Source organism: Canis lupus, chromosome 5, assembly GCF_003254725.2.
Source record: "Canis lupus dingo isolate Sandy chromosome 5, ASM325472v2, whole genome shotgun sequence".
Classification (NCBI taxonomy): domain Eukaryota; kingdom Metazoa; phylum Chordata; class Mammalia; order Carnivora; family Canidae; genus Canis; species Canis lupus.
In genome coordinates, this window is record NC_064247.1 from 67,943,313 (window position 1) to 67,957,498 (window position 14,186).

The 14,186-nt window shown below is 46.8% G+C and overlaps 1 protein-coding gene across 1 annotated transcript in view; it reads right to left on the reverse strand.

The window, feature by feature from the left end:
* The window catches only part of USP10 (ubiquitin specific peptidase 10), a 73,198-nt gene extending 68,378 nt beyond the window's left edge, over positions 1-4,820 (reverse strand). Inside the window, exon 1 of the mRNA XM_025427021.3 lies at positions 4,657-4,820. Within this exon, the coding sequence (XP_025282806.3) occupies positions 4,657-4,677 (21 nt within the window). The 5' untranslated portion in view covers positions 4,678-4,820. The remainder of the gene's footprint in view (positions 1-4,656) is intronic.
* Positions 4,821-14,186: the final 9,366 nt, after the last annotated feature.

Consider the following 14,186-nt stretch of genomic DNA (forward strand, 5'->3'; position numbering starts at 1 on the left):
TATATGTTGGCAAATCAAACTTAAATAAAACAAATGTAAAAATAAATGAAAGAAAGAAAGAAAGAAAGAAAGAAAGAAAGAAAGAAAGAAAGAAAGAAAGAAAGAAAGAAAGAAAAAAAAAAAAAAAGATGGAGGGAGGGGGAAAAAGATGTAAAAATCAAGTACCAAATGTACAAGAGTGGGGTTACCCGGCCTTTCTACTAGGACATACTTTTACCTGTAGCACACCAGTTAAGAGACTCTTGAATCAGACAGGGTAGGTTTAGGTAATGTCCCTCAGGCCGATCCAAAAAAACATAAATTAAGAATCTGAAGAATGACAACCAATAAAACTGCAGACAACCAAAAGTGAGGGGCCAATGGATCACAAGAGTAGTCAGCATGAGGGTGGACACTTGGTGGCAGGCACTGGGTTAACACTATATGCACACTACCATCTAACAATTTTCCAGTAAGACAGAAAAGGAAACTCTGGGAAAATATGCTCTAATCCTCTCTGCACTACATTACTCTCCCCCAGCCTTAACCCATACCTCTATCTTCTCTGCACCTCACCTACTCTATTCCCAGGAGAGGACAACAGGAGAACTGTATGTCAAGACAAAGGGCAGAATGGAGTTACTGGCCAACAGCTTCTGATTTCTAAGGTCTTCTGCTGGAATGGGGTCACGACCGAGGAGCTTCCAAATAGAAAAATCACCAGCTCATGAAAAGTCTACATTTTGAAGATACACATTCAGGTTTACGATGGGCTCTACAATGTCTGATCCTGGAAACAAATATTATGAACATACCCCACGGGCTACCTTTATGTTGCCTACACTAGTTCTTAATCCAGCCTGTAGTGACAGAAATGGTCACATAAAGACCTCTGGGGGAGATCACTTCAATAAACAGGCAAACTGCAATCCAAGCACATGTAAGTCTTTGGAAATGAACATCTACACTGCTGAAGTAGCATGAAAGTGACAAATGACAGTAATCCAATGGCCCAAGGCCAATAAATTCCATTGCAAACAGATTTATCTGTTTTGTGCCACTGTGATTCTTGCATGGGAGGCAGTAAATAGAAATATAACAGTCTAATTACAAATCCAAAAGCAAGCTCTTCCTACAATTTCTCATACTGTAGTATATTATCAGTAAGAAGTGTCCTCAGCGGGGATCCCTGGGTGGCGCAGAGGTTTGGCGCCTGCCTTTGGCCCAGGGCGCGATCCTGGAGACCCGGGATCGAATCCCACGTCGGGCTCCCGGTGCATGGAGCCTGCTTCTCCCTCTGCCTATGTCTCTGCCTCTCTCTCTCTCTCTCTCTGTAACTATCATAAATAAATAAAAAAAAAAAAATTAATAAAAAAAAAAAAAAAAAAAAAAGAAGTGTCCTCAGCTACCACCTTTAATAATCCACTTGAAAAACCAGATCCACTAAGAGCAAATACTCACACGTTTGAAATCAGTAAAAACACAAAAATGATCTTTGATGTAATTAATAATTCAAGTAGAGATGATACCATCTTTCGCATTTACCTGAATATTACACTGTGAACATGGCACAAAGTAAATGCCACTAGGTTTGTCCTTAAATAATAACTAAACCTTGTCATCCTTTCCTCCTTTCAGTTTTCGTACATGAACACTATTGAAATCACACAGGTTCCAAATAAAAGTGCACTGGAATGGATGTCCTAACTTTTGCTCTGGAGATGAATTTGGAGTGAGGCAGGTCCGCTCAGCATTCACTGTCATTTCAGTAAACAGTGGTCCCAACAAGATGGGATCAAGAGCATGAGCAGGGCCCTAGATACCCCTCATCTGCACTACCCTCTATAAACACTGTGGTGACCATCAACTCAAAACTTTAAATGGCATATCTAGTCTTAGGACATGTTTCGAATTTTGCTGTTACTATGCAAAGGAAAATCAAGATCTCCAAATATCCTGCATTTCAAATAATCTTATTTACTTCAGCTGCTTAGTATGTGAGACTCCGATAAAAATGTATCTTTTGAGAATTACTAATATAGCTGTCAGTTATAAACAGATATTCAACGACACAGTAACACTTTGCCATATGCTGTAAATTGGATCCAAGAAATTCCATAGTATAAAATGTAGGAGCTCCACTACTGCGAGGTAATGAAGACTGAAGTGAGCTGGCTTCAGAGGACCAGGACAGGAGCAGCCACCTGAGAGCCAAATGACGGGTAGGAGGCGCTGTTGAGGAAATTTCACTATACAAACAACTTCAATGACCACAAAAATCTCTTCTGGTTTAAGGAAGAACCGTTCAGTTCAAACTAATTACCCCAAGTCATTTCATCAGACAACATATATTCATAAATGAGAGATGTACTTACTTCAATTGTCAAAGTTCATCCTCTGTTAAAATGTTGAAAGCTATCAGCATTAGAAATGTTTCCAAGTTCTGAACTGGTTCACTTCAATCCAGGGAACAGAGTTCAATCAATAATATGGAAACTGAATATACTCTATATAAATTCTCAAAATTATAACCGTAACAAATCAATTTTAATATAAAATCCTTACTGTTAATTTGTGGTTGTTACTCCCAATTGTAAACAAGTATACCTGTAACACTGTGCTTTAGCAGGTGGTAAGTGATCACTATTTGTTGAATTAATGAATGAATGACTACTTATGCTGCAGGACCCTTAGGACAGAAGGTAACTGAATGATGCAAATTTCTTAAAATGCTCAGCCTGACTCAAGGAGGACACAATCATGAAAGCCTGTCACATGATGTCATTACTTGTTTTCATTACTATTCTTTTAAAAACAAACTTATGAGAAATCAAACTAATCCTCTGCCACGTTCTCCATGCTAAAACTTAAAAGCAGTTAAATCATTCTTAAAAAACAAACCCAACAAAAGAATAAACTCAAAGAGTTGCTAACATTTATGTTTGGCTGACTTCTGCCACTGAACTTCTAAAGACTTGTGTAGGCAATATCGTAGTATAAAACGTTAAGTACCAGGACAATGAACAAAAACGAAATCACAAATAAATTTACGTATTATCGGTGCTAATTATCATTTCAATCAATTGGCATTGTTACGGGTGCTTATAACAAAGCGCTGAATTGGGGGCGCCCGGCGGGCTCAGGCAGTGGAGCCTGCAACTCTTGACCCCAGGGTTGTGAGTTCGAGCCCCACGGTGGGTGCAGACGCTACTTACAAAAATAAAATCTTGGGGAAAAAAAGAAAAAAGAAACAATGGACTGAATGAGTTATCCCTAAACATGCTTTCTTCGTTTCCCAAAATCACTATGAATATATTACACGTTAGTCCACAATGAATCTTGTAGCCGTTCTCACTAATTTTAACAAACTATTCACGTTAATACTTCAACGGCAAATACTAAGTCTCTTAAGAAGAGAAACTCGATTATACATGTGTAGAGATCATTCAAACACGAAGCCCCTTTCTGCGTGTGCAAAGAACCATACTAAACACTCACAAAAGTAGATGCACGAGAGCGAACAGAAAGTTAAAGGGGGAAACTTCTACTGCGGAATGCAGTATCAATATCTCACAAAATTCCAGCCTCCTGTAGGATCTCATTTAAAGAAAAGAAAAGAGAAAAAAAAAAAAAACGGTTTTCGCGTTTTACCATTTCCCGACACATGAATTACATACAACAGCTATTAAAAGCGACTTCGTTTCCAAAAGAGCGAGGAAAACCAACAGCTTACGGAGGGTTAGTGTGTATCCGCCACCAGGTTTCCCAGGAGCTACTTTGTTTCACTTTGCCATGTTTAACACGAAAGCACTCCAGGAGGGCAAGAAGTGCAGTCATTTCCAGGGATTAGCGGTCAAAAAAAAAAAAAACAAAAAAACAAAAAACAAAAAAAACAGGGGTGTAGTGCAAACTAGAAAGATAATAACCGCCTGAGTAATTGTACCGGGGGTGGGGGGTGGGGGGTGGGGTGGGGGCTCAGGTCCGCACCGACAGCGCTCCCCCCCACGGCGTTATTAGAATCGGCCCCTAAACTTTAGCTGCGGCTGTGACTCGGCGCCTCGGTGTCAGCCGGGCTGAAATGGATTCGTGCAAAAGATGTCACTCCGATGCGAGTCAAAGTACCGTCCCGGGGACTCGATTTCCAGGTCTCTCTGCAACAGTGACCTAAGGCTGCTGTTCGGCGAGTGGGGCGCACACGCCAGGGCCGCCAGGCAGCCCCCCGCGGCCGGGGCGGGGGCCGGGGGCGGAGGCCGGGGCCGGGGCAGCCCACGCCTCGGGGTCCCGCCGCGCGCCCGCACGGCCCTGCCCCCCGCCCCCCCGCCGCCCCCCCCCCGCCGCCGCCGCCGCCTCCCTGGGGGCGCCCGGGGACCCCTCCGCGCCCCCGGCTCCCGCGCGGTCCCCCGGGGTTAACCCCTTGGCGCCCCCCGCGGGCGGCCCGGCGCCCGCCCCCGCCGCTCCCCCCGGCCCGGGCGCCCGGGGCTCCGCGCGGGGCGGCGGGGCGGCGGGGCGGCGGGCGGCGGGGCGGCGGCGGGCGGCCGGGGCCTAGTCCGGGGCAGCGTGTCCCGGCGCCCTCCCCCACTCCCACACGCTCGCTCCGGGCAGGGCGCGCCCGCCCGCCCCCGCGCCGCCCGCCGACGCCCGGGGCTGCTCCCGCCCGGGCCGCGGGCCGCCGGCTACCTGCGGGTTGCGGAGGGCCATGGCGGCCCGTTTCAATGAGCCTCGGCGCTCGTCCGACTCCTCACGCTGCTTCCCCCGCCGCCGCCATCTTCTCGCCCGCACATACACACTCGCATCGGCCGCCGCGCCTGCGCACTGGCCGCGCGCCGCGGGGCGCGGGGAGGCCGGGCGCGCCGGGCGCGTGCTGCGCATGCGCGGCCGACAGGTGGGCGTGCGCGGCGGGAGCCGGCCTGGAGGACCGAGTCCGCGCCCCGCGGCGGAGCGGGCGGGCGGGGCGCTGGGGGCCTCGGGCCCGGGGCCCCGGGCGGCGGAGGGGCTGGGACGGCGCTGATAACCGCGCAGCGCCCGGCCGGCCCGGGGTTCTCACCTGCCGGGAGGCCACCCGGGTGCTGGGCGAGACGCGGGACCGTCCGGAGCCTGGAGGCGCCACCTGAGCTCGCCCGGGGCGGGAGCCGCAGGGTCTCTCTGCACCCGGGTCTCCCAGGGGAGCGCCGAAGGCCACCGGGCGCCCTCCCCTGTGGGTGCCGAACACCCTTCCGTCCATTCATTCCTTTAGTCACTCCTCATTCCACAAACCTTGCGCGCCCACTCTGCGCCACGCCTATCGCCAGGCGGTGCAGAAAATTCCAATAAAACACGCGTCGAGAGCTCGGCGAGGGGGGCCTGGCAAATAGCAAGCACTCAGGAAGGGCCACCTATTGCACACCTACCTGCGCATATGCAGGCAGGTCAACTTTGCGGTCACTGACCCCAGAAACACGGAGCTCCCTCCTTGACCACGCAGTTTGCCTTCTGATTGGGTCCCCTTTCCTGGTGAGTGACTTCAGACATGTTACTTCTCTTTCTTCAGCTTTCTTTTCCTCACCTGCGAATGAGACTAATGCAATGTATCAGCTCAAAGGATTGCTGTGGGGATGTTAGATGAGTGTGAACAAATTGGCCAAAAGAGCCAGCCAAGAAAGAAAGAAAGAAAAGAAAGAAAAGAAAAAAGAAAGAAAGAAAGAAAGAGAGAAAGAAAGAAAGAAGAAAGAAAGAAAGAAAGAAGAAAGAAAGAAAGAAAGAAAGAAAGAAAGAAAGAAAGAAAGAAAGAAAAAATGTAGCTACTGTGATTATTAGTCACACCCCTTATCGTTGGTTTCACTTGTTCAAAAAAACCTACACAGAGAGCCTACTATTGCCAGACCCTGTGCTAAGCAGCAAAGGTCAACAGTAAGATCCATTGCTACATTCTGTAAGACAAGGGGCCTGGTCTTTTCAAAAATAGGACACCATGAAAAAATATCAAGGGGAGGGAGGAAATTGCTCTAAAATAAAAGAGCTAAAAATGTAACCAAATATAATGGTGAATCTTGATGGGATCTTGATGGGTGTGTTTTTGACAATCAGAGAAATCTCCAAGCCATAGGTGAGTTCAGTGAGTTATTGGTCATTGTAATGGTACACAATGGTCATTGTAATGATAGTGTGCACATGTGAGAGAATGTTCTTATTGTTAGAATGTCTGAAGAATTTAGGAATGAATGTCATAATGCCTGTGAAACTTTTTTTTAATGGTTCAACAAAAAAGTGTATAAAGACAGGCAACTCTACATAGAAAGTAAATGAGGCAAATGTTAACAATTGAATCAAAGTGATACTCTCAACTTTTCTGTATGTTTAAAAACTATATAACAAAAAGCTGGGAAACAGTATAATATTGTATCCATGCTATGGTTACAACAACAGAAAAATTGTATCTGCATGTGGATGAAGACAAAGGCATATGAAAACCCACTGGTGTTGGGGACGCCTGGGTGGCTCAGTGGTTGAGCACCTGCCTTTGGCCCAGGGAGTGACCCTGGAGACCTGGGATCGAGTCTCACATCAGGCTCCCTACATGGAGCCTGCTTCTCTCTCTGCCTGTGTCTCTGCCCCTCTCTGTGTTTCTCATGAATAAATAAAATCTTTAAAAAAAATAAAAGAAAAGAAAACCCACTGGTGTCTTATGGTGGTTGATGTCTAATTTTTATCATAATGGTGCTTGAACAAAACATTAAAATTAAATAGGACCTAGTTTTTCAAATTTTCAATCACAGAGATATTTATACATGATTTCAATACAAGGAGATAGATGGTAAAGGGAAAAGATCAGTAAGTACTACAGGCCCCACAGTGCTGAGCAGGCCCTGCTATATTTAGGGGCATTTGAAGAACCCAGAGTCAACATGGGCCTGAATTAAAATCTTGACTCCTTCACACATTGGTTATATAATGTCGGCAGGTTACTTAACCTTTCGGTGAATCTTTTGTAAAAAAGAGGCATGGCAGTCAGAGTAATACCAGCCCTCCTCCCATCCCAAAAATATCCATGTCCTAATGCCTGGAATCTATGAATACCTGACCTCATATGACAGGACTTTGCAGAGGGGATTACATTAAAGAACTCAAGATGAAGAGACCATTCTAGATTACCTGGGTGGGCCCATGTAAACACAAGGATCCTTATAAGGGAGAGAGGGAGGAGGTCAGAGAGGCAAACAATCAGACAAGGACAAGTGGCAACAGAAGCAGAGTGGGGGGGCAGAGAGATTGCCCTGAAGATGCTGTGCTGCTGACTTCGAAAGTGGAGAGTGGATGGGGCCAGGAGCCAAGGAATGCAGGCAGTCTCTAGAAGCTCGAAAACACAAGGAAACAGATTTCCTCCTACTTCTTCCAGAAGGAACATGCCTTGCCCACACTTTGACTTTAGTAAAACTTCTGACATGCAAAGCTGTAAAATTATCATTTGCAAATCAGTAAATTTGAGGTCATTTGTTACAGCAATAATAGGAAATTAACACAGGACATAATATCCCCTATTTTGCAAGCATGCTGTCAGGAAGAAATAAAGTAATGCTTCAGGACATGGAATATGGTGCCTGGCAAACTTTAACTGCCTTTCCTAACCACAAAGCTGGATTTTCTTCATATACCTCAATCAAAGCAACGTATCGCTACAGATTGAATTTAGTGACAGATGTGAGATGTGAGAACCCGGCTGTTTTCCTTTAAGCCAGACATTAGAGAGCTTTATAAAAATCCACCATATGGGGTGTCTGGGTGATTCAGTCTATTAAGCATCCAACTTTTAATCTCAGCCCTGGTCTTGATCTCAGGGTCACACGTTCAAGCCCTGCATTGGGCTCTATCATTGGGCTCCATGTTGAGTGTGGAATCTACTTAAGAAAAAAAAAATCTACCATAATGCCACTCTTCTCACCAAAATTACTTGCTTTGGAAAATAGTTATTTTTCATTAAAAAAACAATGTTATGGGTCACCTGGGTAGCTCAGTCAGTTAAGCATCTGACTTCGGCTTAGGTCATGATCTCGAGGTCCTGGGATTGAACCCAAGTCAGGTTCCCTGCACAGTGGAGGGTCTGCTTGTCTCTCTGCTTCTCCTATTTCTGCTCTCTCTCTTTCTCAAATAAATAAAAATCTTTTTTTAATGTTATGTTGATGTGCAATGTCTCAAAACCTCTTAAAAATGTTATTTTTATGTTGACATACAATGTGTTTGTGATTAATACATTACTACACTTATTTTTAAATGTCTCAGGGTTTATTCCTAAGTGGTAAATAAGACATAACATACAAAACAAAGGCTTTTTTCTGAGGTCAGCAATAATTCTGAAGAATGCAAGGAAGTGTGAGAGTGACAGCTCCCAAACACTAGGCAGGCTGCCTCTTTGCTTTGCTCATCTAGCTGGAAGTTTCTTTCCCCTTGCTCACTCAGGTCTCTGAAGGCCACCATTTCTGAAAGGAGGTCTCTGGCCACTCTGGCCCTAATAGCCCCCTCTCCACCTTCCCACCTGTTATCCTGCTTTATTTTTCTCCAAAGCACTTACCACTAGCTGCCAGTCTGTGGGATCTTTACTTTATGTGTGATCATCTGTTTCTTCCCCTAGGGGCCTAAGCTCCAAGAAGCCCAGTGCTTGGTCCCATTCCCTGATATTTTCCCAGCATCTATAACAGTTCCAGACATTTTCCATCCTCTCAATAAATATTTGTTGAACGAATGAATAAATGGTCTCATTTAATTCTCACAAGCCCCAGTGAGGTGGATGCTATTGGCTTCCCCGTGTTAGGGCTGGGGAAACCGAAAAGAAGTGACCTGCCTAAACTTGCACCTCTAAGAAGTGGGGCAGAATGAGATGAAAAACATGGGTGTGTCAAATGCAGAATTGGGATGTTATTTGGAAATTGAGTCAAGCCAAGTACCATAAAGAGACATTTTGGGGGCAATGTGAGAATATAAGGAAGGCCTGGAGGATACCATGGAATTACTTATTGATAAATGTGTTAGGTGTGATAGTGACATCACGGTTATGTTCGAAAATACCCCTTCTGGGACACCTGGGTGGCTCGGTAGTTGAACGTCTCCCTTCGGCTCAGAGTGTGATCCCCACATCCTGGGATCGAGTCCCACATCAGGCTCCCTACATGGAGCCTGCTTCTCCCTCTGCCTATGTCTCTGCCTCTCTCTCTGTGTCTCTCATGAATAAATAAATAAAATCTGAAAGAAAGAAAGAAAGAAAGGAAGGAAGGAAGGAAGGAAGGAAGGAAGGAAGGAAGGAAGGAAGGAAGGAAGAAAGGAAGGGAAATACCCCTTCTGGTTTCAAGGGATGTATGCTCAAGTATGTAGAGGTGCAATATGCAATGTATGATGCTTTAAAATATTTGAGGAAAACACAGAAAGAAGAAAGGGAAGGATGAGGCAAACATGCCAAACTTTTGGCAGCTGTTGATTGTGAGATGTGGGTGTGTCCGTTCAGGTCCTCTGAGAAGCTAGAATGAAGATGTGCTGGAGGGAACCTCCTGCCCAGGGAATGGGAGGGAGCTGGCCTAGGCGGGAGAGCCATCAGACTGGGCTGTGGGGCTGTTCCCTGGGAGCAGAGGGGGACCAACGAGGACTGGGTAGGAGTAGTCTTTGACTACCTCACCATCTTTGAAAGTTTCTGTGGGGCAATCCAGGAGCCCCTAAGCCACATTTCCCATCAGAGGGGTCCCCTGTCTCTCAGGAAAGAACCTGCCTAGTAGGAGCATCCTAGGGCTGCTGTAACAAAGTATCACAGACCAGGGGCTTAAGGCATGGATTTGTCCTCTCACAACTCTGGAGGCCAGAGTCTGGAATCAAGGTGTGAGCAGCAGGTGGAGGCTGCTTCTGGAAACTCTGGGGAGAATCTGCCCCAGGCATCTCTCCGGCCTCTGTTGTTGACACGCCTCGGATTGGGGCTGCATGGCTCCCATCTCTGCCTCTGATGTCACGTGGTTCCTGCTCTGGGACTCTCTCTGAGTCCCTTAATAAAACCAACAAGGAGGGGCAGCCCTGGTGGCTCAGCAGTTTAGCGCCACCTTCAGCTCTGGGCCTGATCCTGGAGACCCAGGATCGAGTCCCACATCGGGCTCCCTGCATGGAGACTGCTTCTCCCTCTGCCTGTGTCTCTGCCTCTCTCTGTGTGTCTCTCATGAACTTAAAAAAAAAAAAAAAGAATCTAAAAAAAAAAAATCTAAACAACAACAACAAGGACTTTTCATCCCGAGCCCCATGAAACCTCAGAGTGTGCACTTGAGCCCGATTGCAGCTTACTCAGCAAGACACATTATGTGAAACCTGCTTGGTGCTAAACAGGCCACACTCGGCCACAGGCCCTGGGAGCACATGGGGACCCAGACTGCCACCTCCCACCCCGTGCACTGGCGGTGACATCCTGATCGAGTCCACTCACCTTTTTATTGCTCCTCATTGTCTTGCTCTCCCTCTTGTGTTTGGTGGCGGGACTCCTAGAGTTGAAGTGTCTTAGGTACCCATCCAACGCAGCTCCTCGCTCACACCTTGTCCGTATGTCCTCATCCCTGACCTCCAGGCCGGGGCCTGACACAGCTCCAGACAAGGACGCCCCCACAGCCAGGGGAGTGACAGTGAAGACGGGCTGAGAAGCACCGCTAGTCTCGACTGCATCTTCTGGGCTGAGCACAAGCCACCCTGAGACCGCGGCGGAACCGCTGACTTTCTCTAGCTCGGGTCCTGGGTAAGGAGGGAAGGCCGCGTGTCCAGCAGCCTCAGAGGATGGATCCCACGACCAGCCGAGACACGAACACGACTCCAGTTCGTAAAATGAGTCATTAACTGCAGTGCACTCGCATCAGTAATAAGTTGAAGTGGAGACTTTGCAATTTGATGCCTTTCATTTGTCTCGGTCCAGTCCCCCTTACAAGCTTTCCCTTCCTTTTCCCACTCAGCCAAGAATTGCTTATTTTTCATGGACTTTCAGCTAACTTAGGTTTTTCTTATCTGCCAGACAGACAGCTCGGAGAGAAAAAACTACATTCTTCCAATCTCCCGTAGCCTATAAAAATAAGTATCTTTTCTACTCTAAAGGCGAGGTTAATTATTACAGCAAAATCGAGAGATTTGGGGCAGGGGGGAATAATCCATGACCCCAGCACTCTGACACAAAGATATTTTTTCTCTTTTCTTCCTAAATCTGTGGTTAACATGTGTGGAGCGGGATTCTCCAGAGTGGATTTGGAGTCCCCAGGGTCTAAGCTCAGCTCCCAGCTATCTGCTCAGCCAGCCGGCTGCTGGAAGCCTCTATTTCCTTTCTCGCATGGTCAGTGGAATTAAATGAAATCATATAAATCGGCTATAGTGGGGTAAACTGAGGATCCGAGAGAGGAGCACCCAAGCAGCCGATACCAACTGACCCTGTAAGGGTTGTGCTAGGGCATAAGCAGGTGCGGAGGAGTTCGGGCCAGGAAAAACTAAAGGAGTCTACACAGTACCTGGAAAACGGAGCTGGACTGTCAGAGAGTCTTGGCAGAGGGAATGTCAGAGAAAAACAGGAAGGGGGTGGTATATAATACCATATGATGACATCTACCATGTACTGAGGGCTGTGTGCTAGGCACTCGGATTAAATTTTTTATATGCATTAGCTCATCATTTATTCATGTATTTATGCATTTGGCAAGAGTGCATTGAGCGGCTACCATTTGCAAGTATTAATTTAGATGCTAGAGATGGAGGGAGAGTGACAACAATGTATCCATTTACCAACTCTATATACAGATACATGCAAGTTCTTTTTTTTTTAAGACTTTATTTATTTATTCATTAAAGACACAGAGAGAGGCAGAGACATAGGCAGAGGGAGAAGCAGGCTCCCTGCAGGGAGACTGATGTGGGACTCGATCCCAGGACCCTGGGATCACACCCCGAGTCGAAGGCGGACACTCAACCGCTGAGCTGCCCAGATGTCCCAATACACCCATGTTCTCATCTCATATTGTCCCTGTAGGCTGTTCCCAGCGTTTCACTGTCACTGAGAACCCTGCCATGAAATGTGGGTTTCTTACATTTCCTTCTGATTTTATTTTTGATTATTAATTGAATAAGCAATCACTTGGTGGCTGGTGAATATATTCCAGCTGGGGATCACCCAGGGTTTCCTGGCAGGTGTGACACCCCATAAAGGAGGCCACTTCCTGACACTGAGCTGAATCCAGAGCTGAATCCTGTCACTGAGCTGATGACACTGAGCAGGAGCTGGATTGTTTTTGCCCTATTGCACGCTGATCAGCCAAAGCCACAAGGTTTCCCCGTTCTGCCCCAATGATTATGAGTCTGCTCTGGGGAAGTGAGATCCACACACACCTTGCTTCCCATTAGAACCTCAACACTAGGCATAATCCCTGACATGTGGTGAGTGTTCTACTAATATTTAGTGAATTAATGAACAAATGGAGCCCTAAGAATATTCGAACCATACATAGCTAGAGTCTCCGGATAGGGAGGCAACAGCTTCGAACTTTCAACCCACCCTCACGTTTTCTCCAGAGTAGAGATTCTCTTTCTTCTGATTCATGATCAACTAGGTCTTCTAAACATAACAAGGTGACCCAGCTAGTTAGAAACAGAAAAATTAGCGCCTCACACCTTGCCTGGATGATAGCAATGCCCGACTAATGCAACATCCTCCCGCTCCATCCTGCCACCTCAGTCCACTGTCCACACAGCAGCCATAGAGCCTGTTAAAACTCACACTTAATCCTGTCCCTCCACTGGCCCCCATCACTCTGAGTACAAGTCCATACAGTGACCTACAAGGCCCTCTACAATCTGGTCCTGCCTTCCCCCATCTTCTCCTCCTTTCCCTGAAAACCTCTCTGCTCCAACACACTGGCCTCCCTTCTGTTCCTCCTGCCCCAGGACATTAGCACTTGCTCAGCCATCTGCCTGGAATATCCTCCCCACATGCCCATGGCTACTCCCTCACTCTCTCACAAGGACTTCTCTGGCTGCCCTCAATAAAGTGGAACCCCCCAAAAAAAACCCTGCTTATCTTCTTTTTTGTTTCTTTTTTCTCTTTAGGTCATATCACTCACATGGCTATATTTAATAAGTTTTCTTTAATGTATGTCTTGACCCCTAAACTGGAAGCTCCATGAATGCAGAGATACTTATATTTTGTTCATTCCAATATCTTTAGAGCCTAGGACAAGCACCTGTCATGTAAGCGTTCCATAAATATGTGCAGATTTAATTAAGTGCTTGATAATGAACCCAAATGGGGTCTCCTGAGAGCTGCAACAAGTCACTTTCTTCATCTGGGGTCTTCTCCAGGGACATATGGAAGATGTCCCCGAAGCTCTAAGATTTTGACTACTCATCTGTTGGTTCCAAGACATTTTTTTTTTTTTTTTCATTTGAAATGTGCTCCAAAGCATGCTGGCCTTTGGTTCCACCACACTCAAAGTCACCCTGGGGATTTCTTCCTGAGCTAACACCCCCAGAGCCATCTGTGTGGAAGATTACAGACGCCTGCCAATTCTTTGACACTCTGCATTGAGAAATGGAGCCTGCTTCCCTCCCCTTGAATTTTTGACCATGTGACTTGATTTGACCAACAGAATATAGTGGAAGTGACACTGTCTTAGTTCTAAGGCTGAGCCTTTCTCTCCAGTACTTGGAGTGTTACCTCCGGTGGTGTAGAAAGCCCAAGTGACATGGAGAGGCCATGTGGGGGACGATGAGATGTTCCTGCCCCCACCCTGAGCTGGGCTTCCAGCCGACAGCCACATCTACTGGCAGCCACGTGTGTGAGCCACCTGGGATGTCCCCCAACCTGGTTGAGACCCCAGATGCCTGCAATCCCAGCTGTTGCCACACATAGAAAAGAATGGCCCAGCTGAGCCCACAACATTGTGAGAGATAATTCGTGGTGGTTGTTTTAAGCCACTGTATTTCAGGTGATCTGTTACACAGTCATAAATAATAAAATGCTCTGCTTTGTTGGGGCTGCTATACCAGAATACCATAATCTGGATGGCTTATAAAAAAAATGAAATGCATTTCTTACAGTGCTGGAGTCTGAGAAGTCCAATATTAAAACACTGACAGATTCAGTGTCCCAGGAGGATCTGCTTCCCAGCTCATAGATGGCATCTTTACTCTGGGTCTTCACAGATGGAGGGGAAGGGATCTCTCTTGTGGGGGGAGGTCTCTCTGAT